The following is a 17439-nucleotide window of genomic DNA, read 5'->3' as shown; positions in this document are numbered from 1 at the left end:
GTTTGAGCATCAAAATATAGTCATGTATTGTTAAATAGTTAATGGGAGTATCCAGACATTCATTGTTCCCGCATTTTCCGCCCAAATGACGCCAAAATAATCAAAAAGTAATGGGTATATCGCACATGTCTTCTCCAGTATTTCGAAGCGACCCGCTGTCCGGCTGATAGTCGTTCTGTCTTTGAGCAGACTATTTTCTGGAGATAGAGTTCGTCCCTGCTTCAGGTAATAGGAGATGAGATGAGAGTAAGAGCATGCCACCTTGAGGAATCAATCCTGCCCTTTCTATCGCCGTAAGCCAATGCAAACCCAAGCTCAACCTGGATGCCTTTTGTGAAGTAGATGATGAGGTAAAGAAATAAAACAAAAGAGAAGCTATGTGCATATGCCCCCCGGCCACATGGACTCTGGTGTGCCGTAGTCATGGACAACGGAGTGGGGGTCTTCGTAGAGCTCCAAAGGGCTCAGAGCGAGGCCCCCACCCACCCGAGCCCCGCAAACCATGTCTTCGAGATACGAGGGAGGATATGGCGGGGAGTGCTGTAGAGAGCCCGGATGGCCGCAATCAGAGGGTTCTTCCCGCGTGTCCGAGAGAAGTTGGACAGGGGGATAGAGGCTCGCTGAGCCTGGCGCCGTTGCATACGACGCGGAAACCTCATAGGGTGAGCTCGCAATCGTCACCGCCGGGGGAGACTGCAGTGGTGGGGTATATGCGGTATAAGAAGCCGAGACTGATGAAGGTGATGGTGACGCTGCTGGACGAAAGTCCTGCACCGTTTGGAAGGGACTCGGCGGCGGCGGCGAGTAGTACTCGACAGACGTTCGGGGGGACCATTGTAGACGGGCTCTGTATTTAGCGGCTAGGTGTCGAGGGAGATCCATGATGGAAGTGGCCAGTTGTACGTCAGGGTTAAAGGGGGTGGTCGCATTCCTTGCGTAGATAGTGCCGTAGATTTCTTCGATGGGTCCTACGGACATCGGTCCCAGATAGGCGCCTCCTAGGTCGGGTAAAAGACTATCCAGAGCTACTCCGACGCCAAAGAACTGCGCCAAAATAGCCAAGGCTCCGATATCACCATCTCCTCCACGCAGCATGGCTGGTGGAAGGAAGAATAGCCACTGCCGCAGAGGCTGCACGCGCTCGAAGGCTTGAGCGGCGGTCAAGGACAGGATATCACGCTGCAAATGTCGCACGAACTCGAGCAGTTCCCCGAGTCGACGAAAATGTTCGTGGTTGTGTGCGACTCGCTTTTGGATGGTCTGGAGGGTGATGATGGTGTGGTCGAGGCTGGCCAGGTCCTCTTCCTGGAAGCGGAGGCCAGAAACGACCAAAGAGTTCGCGCTTGCTAAGAACCGCTGGTTTTCCAGGAACATGGCAAGCTCGGACTCCTGCCTCCATAGCTGAGGCATCGAGTTCAATACAGATGTCACACCCTGCTGCAAAGATACCCAGCTCGACCATTCGCTATCTTGCCATGACAGGAGGATCGATGCAGCGAGGATCCCGTCGCAGTTGTCTTTGGAGAAAGTGCTGATCGCTTTTTGGAGGCCTTGAATGGAAATACCCCGATGGTGGAAGGCTAGCTGTTTGGTTTCCTGGTTCCGGGTGATCCAGGCAAGATGTGTCGCAGATAAGGTTAAAATGGAGCTCATTACAAAGTCGTTGGACATGGCAATAGACAGAAATCTACACCGTCAGCCATGGCCCCAGAATTGAAGCCAGATCGGGTACTTACAGTAGCATCTTCTGGGCCCAGATAGTGCAGCTACTGAGCCCCCGCCGGTGGAGGTCGATCGAGAGCCCGATGATATGGTGGATCAGACGGAGGTCCGTCCGCGATAGCTTGCTCCAGCAATCACGCGGAAAGTGCATCAGTTCAGGAAACGGAGATAGCCCAGTGAGCTGCCAGTTCTTGATCTCCATCTCGATTTCCGTGGACATGAGAAGGTCGGGCACTTTGCGGACCGAGGTCGACTCGTCATGTACAGTAGCAATGTCCATATAATCACAACGACAGTTGTGCTTGGTGCAGTTGCGACTGTTCCTATTAGCCAGGGCTGCCCGACCTCGGGCGTCAGGATGCATACCATTGAGGGAAGGTTTCATCGCAACGAATATGGCGCCGCTTGCAAGTCTTGCAGCCGAACCGGGACTTGGTGTGGCTCTTGCGAGGGGGACCACCGCCAGGACCAGCCATCTCGCAAGTATAGATAGGATCAAGGAGTGAAGATGAAAGGAAGGGACAGGATAGAAGTCAACTATCCACAATACCACGATAGAGATAAAGATGGCGTGGTGATGAGTGGCGAAGTGGTTTAGGGCAGGTGGGCGAGAGCCGGTGAGGGGACAAGAGGATATTTATCAGAAACCCATCGACTGGGGAACCAGACGGGTCCTCGAGGGAGATTGAGATCAGTTCGAAATTGAAGAGTCCAAAAATAACCACGAGCCGCAGAACCCAGGCAGGTTGGAGTGGGGAGGAGGAGGCCGACGAGGAGGAGTCTGAGAGAGAAGCAAGATGAAGCAAGTGGTGAGGGGAGCACGTGGGAATACGAGAAAACGGTAAGCCAGCAGTTTATTTTTATAGTGAGGATTTGCAGCAAATACGACAAAAAGTCAGGAACAGGAGTGAAGAGAAGCGGAGGGAGCTGGTGAATTATTATAGAAGAAGAACGAGCAAAAGGTTATTCTTATTGGACTCAGTCTAGGGGAGCTGGAGTGGAGGGGGTAGAGCTCAGAGAGGAATAAAATAATCGAAGAAAATCGAATGAGATTTAATTTCAAGATGCTGGAAACAGAAAGGGAGAGAAAAAGCAAACTGAACTTGGGACTTGGGACTTTGGAAGAGCACTGGACACGCCACGGAACGCCAGTCAGAGAGGCTCACTGTGTCGACAGGAGTCCAAGGAGTCCGAGAATTGCGAGAGTAGCCTGATTGGGCTGCATCTTTTTACTTTCCTGTATTATTATTATCGTCGGGACATGACTGGCCCTCTAGGCATGGCTGCGAGGAGTGCAGAACGTGGGAAGAGCCTCTTGAACCCCAGAATCAGATCCAAACCCAAACCAGTACTCAAGACAGTATCGAGGCCTCCAATGGCACCGCCAACGGGGCTATGCAGGACGCAGCCAATTTCCATCAGTCTCCATCTGTCACATAACGTTCCAGGCTATCGAGTTCCGTTCCCGACGCCTGTTCCCAAGCGAGTGGGACATTCCTCCGACTGCCGTCAGGATTCAGCCCCAAGGGCCCAATCTGAGTTTAACCCCTTTTAACGATGAGACGAGCACCAAAAGTAAGCCTCCATCAATCGGGTCGGTGCAAGCGAGGTGTCAACCGTCAACTGTGTCCACTGTGCCAGCCGTGTCACAGTGTTCAGTGCCAGACTCTGGGTCGGTCTGCTGTCGATCCAGCAAGCATTTAGCAAGAATCGGATGGGCTGACTACGTCTGGACGTGATCAATCAGACGGGATCTCTTCCTCTTTTTCCCGTCCAGGGTCTGAACCATCCAACTCCGCGGCCAGGGTCAACCACAGATCGGCCAAACTTTAGCCCTCGCCTACTCCACGCATGCGGAAATGGACCACCGACAGGAAAAGTGGCGATCAGTTAAGCAATAATCTTGAAGAAAAAGGTCAAGAGCGCAGAGCGCCTCCATACCAAGTCCAACGGCGCGTTTCCGTCCTGTGGTTCACTGAATCTACTAAACGTGGTCGGGCTGGCGGGCTGGCGGGCAAATGCGGGCAAGCCAGCAAGTCAGCCTTGAAGGACCCAAGGCACTCGTCAGGCTTCGCTGGGAATCACCCGCACGTCAAAGGCAGTCATGGGCATCATGGCAATCAAGATGCAGTGAAAGTGAGTTGGAGTTCAATCCTTCAATCCGATGCTGCCTTGTCATTGTTCTCTACTCCTAGTCTGGTGGTCGGGAGTCCTCGGCCTGATTGAGACGTGACGCCTGTCAGCACGCTTGACGTCTAGTTTACCAGATTCGGGGGGCTCCCCTTAGTCTCATCGGCCAGAGCGAGCTAGACCCTGTCAATCGTCCCGTTGGCGATTCAAGCCCAGGACGGTCGGCGATAGTCCACGATCTTGCCTCTTTCAGTCAAGATGATCGCTTGTTGACGGCCCAAGGATTTCTGGCCAAATGGGTTCGTCTTGGAGAGGAAGCTTTGACATTTTGACTCTCAACAGTCTTGTTGCCGGGAACCCGTAGACACTCTTGACAGTATCCCGGCTCGTTCGCAATAATTAGGTCAGACGGACACTGGTACAGGTTCCAGGATTGCCTGCAAGGCAGGCGCAGTGCCCAGTGCGTCTGGAGGAGACCAGGAGAAAAATCCCAGAAGTAATTAGAGGGTCCTCGGAATTATGATTGTGGGAGCTAGGAAACAGAGCATGACACTTAAGGCGTTACCGTGGAGTCTTCATCGTCCTGTGGGCAGACAACCTTAAAAAGGCTAAACCGCACTAGGGTTGCCTTCCTGGACTCGAAGATTATTTCCGTTTAAATCAGGCGCCGGAGCCAAGAAGACTGCGATGCTGCTCAGAATCATGAGTAAATGGCGCCTTTCTCTGCTGCACAGTCCAGGCACCGTTCTACAAGACGTGTTGCAGGAATCGCGCTCTCTGAGAACCGCAAGTCCAATCTGGCCCAAAAACATGGTAGTCTAGAGGAGCTAGTAAGGACGGATTACGTGACCCAGGCCATAGTTGAGGTACGACACACTGAATTTGCATGCGCTGAGTCGTCTAGTGCTCCCAAAACTGGTTCAGGATCAACTGTTTTGCAATTTTTCCATGCTGCACCTGTGCAACTGAGATTGAGGGCGCTCTACATCAACCACGCAGGCTCGGCAAGCCATCGCCTAATCGGTGCAGAGCACGTACCTAATAGAATCAGTGCTCTTGCTTGGCATGCCCTCGCCATAGTCCCGTCCTGGTTTAGCGAGCTCAGATGACCCTTGAGATTGGGTCGGTAAAGTGCGCTAAGACGCTTAGTGATACTATTTTTTTCCCTCGTCATGTGTAGCTTGGAACAATGCCAGAGGGGTGGTGATTGGCATGGGGTGAGCCTTCAGTCAAGACAGCAGATGGTGGTAACGTGTCAATGGTCATTCACCCTCCGACATTCTGCGGCTGAGACTATGAGCCCGATGAGGCGGGGCTTAAGGAACCCTACATAGCGGTTGGTCCACTTGGGACTTGAATGCATGCAGCTTGGACGATTTTGCATGGGCCTGCACTCTTCGAAGTCACTTTTTGCGGCAGACAAACCAATGCTAGCAAAGAATAGCTGCAAGTTTTTACAGGGTTCAGCCGCAGCGAGATACGTAATGAGGAATGGTGGATGCGGTCTATGCAGTCTATCGATTCTGAGACGATGATCCTCTGGTTTGCGACGACTGTCACCAACTGGCAAGATGAGACTGTGAAACATCATCAAACAGCAGAACTAGCCTGGTCCATGTCAGCTTCGCTAAATATGATCAGAACGGGAAGCTCAGGACAAGGCTGCTTGGCACACCTATCGACAGGTCGACTAGGGGGCCAAAAGAAGAAAAAGAAAAAATAATAATAATAAAAAGTCCAGTGGATCGGTGCAAGCTGCGTGCTCATTGCTCCGCTGGCTAAGATGAGCTAACGGAAACCATAGTGATGAAGAAAGCCATCGTAGGTTAAAAGGAATATAGTGGTGACTGATGACGGTGACAGGGCCGATCATGATCGGACTGGGCATTTGTCGATACTCGAAACTAGCATTTCCCAGGTTCCACCTTCCCAACATTCAGGACGAACTGTCGAACAGGCATATCCGGGGCATGCGGCCGAAATCGATTATCTCATTATCTCATTATCAAAGACGATACCTTCCAGATGCTCGGTTTGATTAGCAGTGGGCTTATCGGCAAGGATAGGTAGCCATGGGCTCGACTGTCTGACAAGACAAGGCTCAATGATCAGGATGTATCATTAAGGGTGAAGCCCACAATTGATTTTTGATTCGGCAAGAAAAAGACAGCTGCATGCATGAGTCTTACAGCAGCGCTCCTGCCACGTTTTCCGGGGGTCAGACCTGCGAGAGATGAGATGATGTGGATGGACGCCAAGCAGAGATGCCTAGGGGACTGTGAGTGCGCTGTGACCGAGAGTCCAGGGAGCGGGAACAAAGAAACCATGTGACCCTGCCCGCACAGCATGCCTCACCAAGTCGGTGGCAGATTGAGTGAGTCATTTCGGTCGCTATACAGCGGTCCTCTTTAGACCGATCAACGACCAGCGAAACGACTCGTGAGAAAAGACACTTGAGGCAAGGAGGAGCAAAGGAGCGGTGCAGGATTTCTTCCGGAGCCCCGTCTTCCTGTTGATCTCACAGTTTCGACTGTCAATCCAGGTCCAGTCCAGTCCCATGTCCAGAGTAGCTCCGCACTAGACCCGTTCGAGATACCGACTGCCTGGCCCAATCACCGTCCACAAAGAAAACTCCGCATCTGATTGGCTCTGGCCACTCACCGCGCTGGGTAGCTTCTAGGCAGATCGCGGCCGCCCGGCCGACTTGAGGTTTGCAACAGCAAGGCTGCCATGCCCCTAGCAGACTGGCGTCAGGGAAATTAGTTTCATCTCGCGAGATGGCGCCTATTCCAGTTAGCCTGCTGTTAATCACCGCTTGTTAGGGCCGTCAATCTTGACGGTTGCAACTTTATTTCGCTCGCTCCAGCCTCCACTGACCAGCCTCGATCACTCAAGCGGTTCAGCAGAATGGTCAACAGAGAATCAAGATACTGGCAGGGCACAGGCACGGGCACGGGCACGGATTCTGCCTCACCGATTGATAGGCGGCTTTTCTTCAGTCTCGACGCTCAGCCACCTGCATAATCTCACCAGGAGACGTCCGAATGAGCAGCCGTTGACTGCTCTCGACACCACTTGCCTGTCACCACGCGGGTTCCGTCTGGGATTGTTCACTGCAGTCATCCATGATCTGTAAGGGACCAAACCCAGAGTACACTGTCACGGACTCACAGTCCGTACGGAGCACGGAGTATCTCCGTGCGCTCTTCTCCAATGCTTCTATTCTTGGGCCCTTGGCCTTGGCCTCTACACCAATTGTCCCGCCCAATGAAGGCCGCTGGGGGGTTCCCACCAATGCACATCATGGGCATTTCTCCTGCCACTGCAGTTCGCCGGAGCTCCTCGATCCAATCTTGCAACCAGGATCGTGGATGACCATGGTCCATGTCAGCACCCAAATCTAGTTCGTTTCTAAAAATACCGTGCTTGCCGGCTATGATTCGTCCTTTCGTCTCCCGGGAGGGGGTCTGTCATGGAATAAAATTAAGATCACTCGAAGCAAGCTTGAGTGGGCCCATATCTTCCCGTCTGTTTGTGACTCAATTTCTTGGGTTGGGACCCATATTCGTCGGTGAGCCATCCTATACTCCGACTTACATCACGGACTCTGCGGTCTCTCATAACCCTCGTCAATCGTCATACTCACGCGTCGACAGTCGCACAGCGTGAGTTCCTCCACCGTACGCCGTCCCGCGAGATGGAGCGACAAGTTTAAATGGCCCCAACGACCTATCGCCATCTCGCCTCCATCCTCCGTTCTATTTTCGTCCTCGAAGTGTCGACCCTGAACTCAATCTACTCCGTGGGGTTCTAAGAAACACTCCCGCCTTACATAGTTTGATACAGCTGCAGTGCACTTTACCTGCAACTTCTCCCCATCCTGATGGGCAAGTATTTTACCATTCAATGCAGCTACAATCAACGACGGGATGTCGTCCATACAAGCCGAGCCAAAAATAGAGCTGTCGGGGTCCCTCACCCTGTCAATCACTTGAATCAAGCTAGTAGTCCAACTCCAAACAACCGGCTCGATCCCTCAAGAAAAAAAAATGTCGGGGGCTGCAGTAGCTTTCTCGATTTGAAAGTACCATATATGCCAAACCTGCAGGACCCCTCTCTTCCCCGCCAATCTCAAAGTAGACTGATTCTGCGATAATCCCAGTCATTTTAGGTCTACCATACGATTGGGATACAGCACTTAGTTCATACTATTTACGGGTATAGTCGGGACAATAGCTAGCTGGCTGCTGATCGATGTTAGGGACTAGTCTACCACTGTCAAACCGCGGTCCAGCTTGTAGTTCCACCACTTCGGGCTAACCTGCATTTTTAGACCTGAAGTATACGAGCAGGAAGTTCAGTATTCCACGTCCAAACATACTATTAAAAGTGGAACGCCGGGATAAATACAGTCCATGGAGCCGTCTACCACGTCTTCCCTTAATATCACTGAACAAATCAATGCGCGCTGATATCAACAACCCAAATATAGAATGGGCGATCAACAGCCGAGCTGAAGTTTGCGTCCCCCAACCAGTCTCAGGCAAGAAACGGCTTTACGAGCGACAGCTGCACTGGCCCGTGGGCGGGTCGCGCGTCTGTTGCTAGATTGAGAGCCGTTAGGCCAGTACCTAAAGTAGACATGAATATGTGCTACCAGTATCAAATTTAGCTATACCTCGTACCTTCTATCTCTTTTTGTAAAGAACCCGCAATAGAAGCCCGTAGCGGTGGATGCAGGTGATGCGTTGTTTCTTCTCACTCTGGATAACGTCATGTCAATTCCTTGACTGCCAACTGGAAATTCGATATACTACGCCGGATGATGTACCGGTTCCTCCAATAGCGGTTTATGGTATGTCTTCCACCTGAAAAGTGGTGGACTATTCCAAATTGATGCTGACGATTTCTCACAAGCTCGTACATGGTATCATGGCTCATTAATCATGGCATTGTATGTCTGGTATCGCAACATAATGATAAGGTGGTCAAGAATGAACGAACGAGCATGCAAGGGGAAAAAAAGCAAGATGGGAAGAGGAGGCACATATGCCCTGTTCTCCATCTGACTGGATAAAAATATGTAACCATCGACGTACTTGCTGATCAATCAATCAGTACTCAAGTATCCTCCCCTCAACAGCCTTAGCCAACGACTCTGGAAGCTGTTCCTTCTGCACAAATCCCAGAGCGACTAGATCCGCCCAGAAGAAGAAAGCTCGGTCCTGCGCGTACGCCAGATAATCAAACTCATCTGACTCGTCGACATCGCTGTCTACCGGCGGCGTAGGAGTCGAGCCTCCGTCGTCTTCCATTCCGGGAACCTTGGCCTGAACGATACCCCAAGCCACCCACTGCGCTGAGTTGAGAACGCGCCAAAGCCGTGTTTGGCGGATGAGGAACTGGGTCTCCGCTTCTAGAGTGTCCTGTGCACTGCGCTCGATATTATCCGGCGGCCGCTGGGGTGTAAGGTCGGGGCTGGTTGCGTTGAGGTCCAGCGGTGTCATTGTGGGTGTGCTTGCGGAAAGGGGGCGCATGATGGGTGTTATCGAAGGGGAGGCGCGGCTGCCTAGCCCTGGCCTGTGTGTCAGGTATGCGGTGACGAATTGGTGCTGCTGCTCTGGTGTTGGGTACAGCTGGTTATTGCATGCCCACGGCTTCTCGGCATCGTGGTAGTTGTAGCACCACTCAGTCTGTGGAAAAAGTCAGTGAGGTCGGATTTTGATCATGTTGCTTTGACTCACGAAATGGTTGGCGAACTCTAAACCGGGAGTATTCGCTGAGGCATACTCAAAGTCGATGACGACCAGTTGTTTATGCTCGTTCTGCGGGAGAAGAAGGGGAGACTGCTGGCTAGGCTCCATACGCAGCAAGTTTCCATATTGTGTCTACAAGAAGTTCGTTAGCAACGGATGGTAAGCTACGACCCGTTTCAAAACCTACGTCGTTATGGCCAAACACAAGCTGTCGTTTGATCTCGTGTACGCCACCACTGTCCATAATAAGCCATTTACGGTAGTCCTCCACGGCCTTGCGGAATTTGGGCCAAGGAACACCGCAGACATATCCACGTCTACGCCAGGGCTCGGACGCAGCTTTACCTTCGTTCAGCGGCGATTTTATTTCCGCATCCACCCAGCTAATCACTTGCTCGCAGCGGTCAACCCACTTGTTCCAGTTGTGGAAGACCATTGGGCCATTTTCTCTCTCTTCGTCCAGCAGGTCAATACCGTCGTGCAACTCGCGCATGCGTTTGGCGATCTGCTTCATCGTCGACGGGTCTCGGAGCTCCTTCGGCGTCAGAGGCCGCGCTTCAAAGTACTCCTCAAACCGGCCATTATTAAAGGTTCCTAGCACCTTGGGCCCAATGTTCTTCCGTCCCAGCCGTCGAAGAATCTGTAGTTCCTTCTCCCGATCAATGAGATGGTCTACCTGTGGGCCATAGATACGTAACAAAAGTTTCCTGCAGGCACATTAGGAAGAATTCCAAGACTGGGTCATTATCCACTTACGGAGGAGGTCTCCTAGGTACCAGCGTATAAGATCCATCTTCGGCTTTGGGGGGGGGAATGTTCTGGGGAGGGGTGATTTTGTAGACAGCGTTTGTTAATGCACCGCTTAGCCTAACCACGTCAATTTCACTTGCCAGCTCCATTGGGATCTTTCGCCAACCCTTCAACTGCAACGTATGGGTCAAGCGGAGCAGTTCGCTCTTGAAGACAACCCAGGCTTCTCGGTCTTTAGCTCGCGTGATGCTAGCAGCATCGCCGTCTTCACTCTCTACACCACCACCAGTATAAGATAACGTTCTCGAGTTGTCCAGAACTGCATCCACGGCCGGAGTGATCGGGTCGAGTTCATAATCCGACTCGGAAACAGAGCCTCTCCGCAAGCCTTTTATCGGATGACGCCGGCGAGTGGATCGACGTGAGGAACAAGTAGATAAAGTACGGGTATCATATCTGGAAGCGTATTGCAGCAGGATCTTTTCCAGGGCATCGAGTGCGAGGGTAGTGTCGGAGCCCTGCGACACAGTCCTCGTCAACTGAGCACCATCGCCATGTGCATCACCCTCGCCGTCAAAGCCATTACCGGAGCCGCTTGCCGATCCGTTGAACTTACTCGAATGCTTGCGTTTGGACTTTTCGCGCGAGAGCCATTCGTACACCTGACTAAAGAGGTTATGGCGCGATTCCTCCTCACTCTGCTTGAGCCAGCGGTCGATGTCTTCTTTCGTTACCGATTCGTTCGCATTGGGTACTTGGTGGTTCAGAGCGCCCGCGGAAGTGGGATAGTGGAAATTCTGGCGTACGGTGACCTTACTGACAGACACGCGACGCTGTCTGGTGGTATTTGCTTCGGAGGTTGCTGCAGAGTCCTGACTGGAGTTCTGGGCGGAAGAGGGCAGCCTAGTCTCGACACCTGGATAGTGGCCTTTTGCAGACTTGTCAGAATCCATGAACGCTCCTGATATGGGCCATTGAACACCCAGAAATAAAGTAATGCCAGAAAGATGCGTAGGGAAAATTTTGTGTCGAGTAAGTGGGTGATGAGATCATAAGACTACCAGCGCAGGACCCCAGGAGGTTACGAGATACGACTACTATTGGCCGCCAGAGCCAAGAACAAAAAAAAAAAAAAGAGCCAGGCACGATGGCAAACAAAGGAACCAGGACACCTACCTTGAAGCTCATGCTCAGTGAATGAAGGCATCTCCAAGCACTTCAGAACCAAGGATAAGATAGTCCAGTCCAAGGATGCTCGTCCGGGGTTGTAAGTCGGTCACGTTTCACTTGTCGCAGAGGGTTATCAGCGCCGCTTCGAACATCTAACAGCCTTCGTTCGCTCAGCAGTCTTTCAAAGCGACGGTGATGCACGAGAAGGACGAGGACAGCGTATATAAACAGCTGAGAAGAGAAAAGAAGAGAGAAGAAGCGCTGAGGGCGAGGGGTACCCGGTGGGGGCACGATAGCGGGCCCAAAGAAATGTGGGATTTGGAAAGCAGCGGTCGGCTTGTGGAGCACAAAGAGCCAGATTCGACAGGGACGGTTCTAGCGATGAAAGATTGAAAGGAGGAAGGTAGGTATACTCTGTAGATATATCAAATGGCCCAGATAACAATTGATGCTGGTTGTTGCGTAGGGGCGTCAAGTCGCGTTGGGAGATCACAAGACCAGAAGGCGAAAGTACTTAAAATCGGGCTTATCAGCGGACTTCTTTAGGTTCCCAAGTTGTTTGATACTGTGTCGAGGACTTCAAGTTGATCATACTCCAACAATTGCACCTTATAAAAAAGTGGCAAACTGAGTTTTTAAACCGACGCATGATTTGCATGCGAATGTAATAAGCAGCGTCATCTCGCATTCAGTGGCGTGTTCATGTTGCTGCTCCTGGCGCATGGGAAAAAGGAGAGCATGAGCCGCAACGATCCATGGAGTTTATCGGGTTCAAGTACATCGGATCCGCCCAGCTGCTCACGCGACACCTTCTAGGCATCTCGACCGCAGCCTCGGGACTGGGGTGCTATGATAGGCTCGCTGCCTTATCATGGTGTTGGGACTTGGGAGACCAGTCGCAGATACCTACGGAGTAGACCGTCAAGACCACTGCAGGATCAGAACTGTACGATCGCGATCCACGATGTTGCATAGGACGATCATCAGATCAGTGCATTAGATGGAGCTATCTTGAAGCTTAGAATGACGTCTCTGAAGAGTTTGTTGGGGTTACTGCGACCAGCCACGCAAGATTGTCCTCCACCCGTCTCCCCGCACTGCTATCGCCGTCGGACTTCAGCGTTCGGGCAATGGAGTACTGAATAGAGGCGGCTGCAAGCGATAGGCAAACCATGCTCATGGTTTGGATCAAGATAGCAAGTGAAGCTGAGGACGATACACAGACAACTGAACTATTAACTTGGAGCAATTGTTACCGGACGAGCCACTGATGAAGGCGATCTTGAAGGAGCTGAAGGTTGACCGGAGTTCGGAGACGATGGGCACGAGGAAAAGAGGAGTTGATGGCGTGATCTTGGCCTAAGGCAGAGATTCTTGCTGAAGCAACCATGTAGTTTCTACGCATTGGAACCCGGCAGGACCAGGTTGCTGCTAGCTGTCCAGTCCGATCTTGTCGGCTTATATCGTCGTTATTCATGGAATATTTGATCTCAATACAAAAGTATGGATCGCATTCTAAAAATCCAAAGGGAACCCTTCCCATACCACCGTTGCTTGAAACGCCCTGTACTCCCAACACCAGTAAGAATACAAGAATTTAACGATACGTAAAGAACTCCCCAGGCAGACAACTTCACGCTGCCCATTCGACAACTTCTAGAGCACACATCACGAGGATTAAGGTTGATGGGAGAATCCTGCATACGTCAGTTGCTTGTTCCTCTTTTATGCTAAGAGGACTTACCAAACCACGTAGCTTTGGAACAACAATTTCGACATTGCGCCAACATAAGTATTGTTGATTTGGCAAATCTGTGCCAACTGTAGAGCCGACGGAGCTCCAGTGAGCAGGAAGCAGACGATGATGAAGATGGGGTCGTCCACAATGCTGACTGGGACATATTTAGCGATCAAAGCCAGAAACGGTGCCATAATTATAGTTGGCAGAAGCATTCGGGCCAATAGCGACGCGATAATAAGCTTCTTCTCCGTTTCAGCATCTTCTGTATCTTCAAGTGCTTCCTGAGGGATCGTGTTACGTTCCAGATTTGCGCCAAGAACCACAAGAATCAAGGGAACGGCAACCTGACCGTTTTGATTGATTGCGCGAGTCACCGAATTTCGGATAAATGTGCCGTCGTCAAAGAATAGGCGCTGGAGAGAAGGCACAGAAGCAACGATGATAGCAACCAGCATTGCCCAAAGTGGCGGGTTCATAAAGTCCCATACACCTCGAACGAATCTGCTAGTCGAGTCTGAGCACTTCGATAACACTTTCTGGAGTCTTGGTGGCAGCCGACTGTATAATGCGCTAGTCCACCGAGCCCAACCGCTGGCGATTCGAACCCTGAGACGACCCATCGAAGTCTTAAATCGGGACAATGGCCCTTGCTCGAGGGTGCTATCTTGAGGGTTGACTTCCACGTTCGGAAAATACAAGATGTCGCCACGAGAGTCCTGACGGGGGAGAAATGGCCCACTCGGAGGTGGCCCAAGGATTGGCGACTGGTCTTGAGCTTGGTCATGTCCAGAATGCGGCAACTTCGTGTACGAATAGCTGCGCGTGTTCACAGGAGTCGCTTCCCCGGAGTGAAATACATCGGATTCATCATTCGAGCCAGTTGGTTGCTCAGTAGAGCCATCGGAGGAGTCCCTTGTCCTTATCAAGGGCTCGTTCGGATCCACTTGCTCTGGGTTGTCGGTATATTGGTCCTGGCCTTGCGCGACTGCCGTCTCTCCATTATCTCTTTCCCCTTCCTCAATGTATCGCTCCTTTGGTGCAAGGAGAACACGGTATCCCCAGCTCCAGCGAACGAGCTGGCCAAGCTGCTGAAAGATGAGCAGGTAGAGAATACCGCGCGCTGCGACTTCATCGTCATTATCGTTAGGTATCCGATCCCAGTGGAGGCCATTCAGCGTTTGCGAAAGAGAGACGACAAGAGATATGGGGAGTGAATTTGAGTTCCCGAAGACCTAAATTGAAGCAGAAATTAACCATCCGAGACACGTATACTCCACGGAGCTACTTACTGCCATAGCCGCCACAAAGTTTGACGGTCGTTTCTTCAATCGAAAGCATCGTGAAACCACGAACGCGCAGGAGTAGGACACGGCGGTTTGTACAACGAAAATGAGAGGGATGATCGCCAGGTCAGTGAGTTTCTCCGCCGTCAGCTGGGAACCGAGCTTCGTAAAGACTGTTCAGAATGTACAAGGTTAGGTTAAATCTCCGTATGTGCAATGGGTATGGCACTTACTCAGACATGGAGTGAACAGAGCGACATTGAGATTGGCAACAAATTTTTGGGCGTCGGCATCAAACATGCCCACCTTAGCAGCAATATAACCCGGAAGGCTGACGCAAACAACCTCCAGAACAGCTTCGAAGACGAGGAGCACTAGGTGCAAAAATGGAGGATGGTTCGAATGCGGCCTAGAGATGTCTTGCAGTATGCCAGGGTTGACGCCCATCTGGGTTTGCGCCACAAACTGGCGAGAGGTCAACGACTGGGCATTCTGGAAAGATCGAGGCGATGAAAAAAAGGCCATCGACGGCGGATAGAGAGGTGCTAGCTTGACCCTAGACAGATCTAGGCATTAGCGACAAATGAAGATAAGTAGTGTTGATGGACGCAAGTGATGGGAATGTGGTTAAAAACTCAGGAACTGTCTGTGATAAAGTTAGGAGACCGGGGGCAAGTGGGAACCTACGAAGGCGGCAATAGGGTGAGCTCAAAGAGATGTGACGATTCAAGTCTCACAATGGAAAAATCTGATAGTTGATGGTAGATTGAAGCCTTTAAGACAGCATTGTGAAAAGAAAAATGACCAGCTTGTCCTGGTCTGTCGATATGATGATTTCAGCAGCTGGGCCTGGATGTCTATTGAGCAGGCTGTCCTGCCATGATCTCATGCTCGGACCGTATGTGCTGATAGGGCACCGATCGGCCTAGTCGGGCGCCAAGAGTTTTGGTGTTCCTCCACTCGCAAACCACCGACCACCACGATTTTGAATGCCCATGCAGCTCAATGGGTGTCAGAAATGGTGTCGGCAAAGCCGGTACGGCTATATCATCGGAACATTCAATTTTTCTGACAACGGTCTGTTTGACTTGATGTAGTACGGCGTAGGGTGAACTACAAAATGAAAGCAGAAGGCAGTGCTCTTGGCGGTAACGTCATAGCAGGCCCGGCATGGCGCTGCTCTCTAAAATTTCGGAGCATACTCTGTAGAGCAAAGTGTACTGGTTTACGTTTGATGTTTTGCTGGCCTTGAGCGAGACAGGGATACTCTTGGTATAATTGATCGATCAACTTTGAACCCTTGTAGAGACAACAGCTAACTTATCAGCGGTTTCCCAGGCAATACCAAGCCTCATATAGAGTCTTGAGTTCAACAACTCGTCATCTTGCACGCGCCTATCTGGTACTTTTGCTGCAGAGCCTTGCCACTACTCCATACTGATTGTCGATCTGTATCCCCAACCTGGCACATTGATTGCCCAGGAGGCCCGCATCTCGGATATGTCATGATCGACAAGAGCATCAAAAGTTTATCGAGGTACGGAATACCTCTTAGTCTGGAGGATCGTCTTCAGCACAGCCACATCTAGCAACAAGTGAGGTGACAAACAAAAGAACAAAGAGCATAAAAAATGAAGAGTACACGTAAGCCAAAACAAAGGGAACCTCATAACATATTCTGGGTATGCCCCCTGATATTAGTACTTCTATCAGACATAATATATTTCTGTCTTCAGCTCAATGATTCCATCTGGGTCCCAGGCTACCGCGTAATTTGGTGCCTTTCCAGCACGATAAGATGTGTTAATACCTATACATACGAAGTAACTACTACCAAACAGAGACAATACTCTTAGTATAACTTGGCGAACTAGGCAAGCGGAACATCCCTTGTCTGTACAGCGAGTATCGAGCGGGTACCGGCAGGATACGCGGGCATATACTCGGGATCCGGGAAGATGATCGGTCTGCTGTCGCTTGAATTGGGCTCAGTGAGCAAAAGAGGGCTGGATCCGACGAGGATCAAAACTGTGGCTGGAGAGGACGGCATCGGCACCTTTCGCGCCAGACTGGTATATGTCTGTGTGTGTATTTACAAGAAGACATTAACTACGCCCGACTCCACGATCAATGACGGCTATGGCACATTAAGAATAAACAGGGAGGCATGTTAACAGAAGGCATATTATCAAAATTATTATCAACTTATCAGGGCTTATCTTTTATCGATACTCCATTTCGGTTGGTTGAGATATATATTCCGTCCGGAGGAGGGGCAAATTCGGCTTCGTTTGGCGCCATTACTACAGTCCGGTTCGGCGCCCCGTAAGGATAATTAATATTGGGCCGCATCAAAGATGAATTCAGCGTGATTGCATGCCGCTGCTGGGCGACCTTGGGTAGAAGGAGGTGAGATCATGGATTTTCGTGTGACGGGATGATGCAAGCTCTCGTGGACGACTGACGATTGACGATTGAAGAGTCGGCCGTTAGCAAAGCTGCGACGCGCGGTGGCGAAGCTGCTGATTGGCTGGTATGGCATGCCGCGACACAGACTTCATTTTGATAACTGGGGAAGTAATATCGAGCTTTGCGCGAGATTAATATATCAATATCGATATTGCCTGGTAGTCATAGAAGGCTTGCATGTCGAACGGTTAAACCGCCTTTGACCTTGAATTCCCCGCCGTCCCCCACAGCCCAACCAACAAACCTGGAAATTCCAGGCGGGAACTTGGAAGAAGACGAAGGAATAGAGCACCCAACTTCGTTTGCCTTGGATTCTGTTCGATTCGAACTCCATTTTCTTCTCGGAGAAAACGCTGCGCATGTTCGGCGCTGAGCTTCTTCGTTTAATCGTTTCTCAACCGAGAGAGGCCCAAGGTTC

The 17439-nt window shown here is 51.2% G+C and overlaps 3 protein-coding genes across 3 annotated transcripts; all 3 read right to left on the bottom strand.

Annotated features, from left to right (window-relative positions):
- Positions 1-375: 375 nt before the first annotated feature.
- Positions 376-2198, bottom strand: BDW70DRAFT_146570 (putative C6 transcription factor RosA-like; the record flags this gene model as incomplete). Its single annotated transcript, XM_073738597.1, has 3 exons — positions 376-1687; positions 1737-2039; positions 2089-2198. The coding sequence occupies 3 exons, from the start codon at positions 2196-2198 to the stop codon at positions 376-378; spliced, it is 1725 nt and encodes a 574-aa protein (XP_073601332.1).
- Positions 2199-8966: 6768 nt separating this feature from the next.
- On the bottom strand, positions 8967-11311 carry BDW70DRAFT_155188 (putative choline kinase; the record flags this gene model as incomplete). The annotated part of the gene is made up of 4 exons (XM_073740000.1): positions 8967-9545; positions 9597-9740; positions 9796-10315; positions 10365-11311. 4 exons carry the CDS (start codon positions 11309-11311, stop codon positions 8967-8969), a joined length of 2190 nt encoding a protein of 729 aa, XP_073601331.1.
- Positions 11312-12984: 1673 nt separating this feature from the next.
- BDW70DRAFT_126152 (Auxin Efflux Carrier superfamily) lies at positions 12985-15773 on the bottom strand. Its single transcript, XM_073735041.1, has 5 exons — positions 15240-15773; positions 14786-15108; positions 14559-14725; positions 13273-14501; positions 12985-13225 (listed from the first exon to the last, which is right to left on the bottom strand). The coding sequence occupies exons 2-5, from the start codon at positions 15075-15077 to the stop codon at positions 13162-13164; spliced, it is 1752 nt and encodes a 583-aa protein (XP_073601330.1). The 5' UTR covers positions 15078-15108; positions 15240-15773; the 3' UTR covers positions 12985-13161.
- Between the last annotated feature and the right edge of the window lie 1666 nt (positions 15774-17439).

This window comes from Aspergillus foveolatus, assembly GCF_047715535.1.
Source record: "Aspergillus foveolatus strain CBS 279.81 unplaced genomic scaffold BDW70scaffold_1, whole genome shotgun sequence".
In the NCBI taxonomy this organism is placed as follows: Eukaryota; Fungi; Ascomycota; class Eurotiomycetes; order Eurotiales; family Aspergillaceae; genus Aspergillus; species Aspergillus foveolatus.
This window is presented reverse-complemented; position numbering and strand designations above follow the sequence as displayed.

Excerpts from the sequence above, each read along its gene's own strand:
- BDW70DRAFT_126152 (XM_073735041.1), bottom strand. The coding sequence starts at position 15,077 with ATGGCCTTTTTTTCATCGCCTCGATCTTTCCAGAATGCCCAGTCGTTG. Across the intron at positions 14,502-14,558 it reads ACTTTGTGGCGGCTATGGCA|GTCTTCGGGAACTCAAATTC; the intron begins GTAAGTAGCTCC and ends GCTTCAATTTAG. Across the intron at positions 13,226-13,272 it reads TTCCAAAGCTACGTGGTTTG|GATTCTCCCATCAACCTTAA; the intron begins GTAAGTCCTCTT and ends TGACGTATGCAG.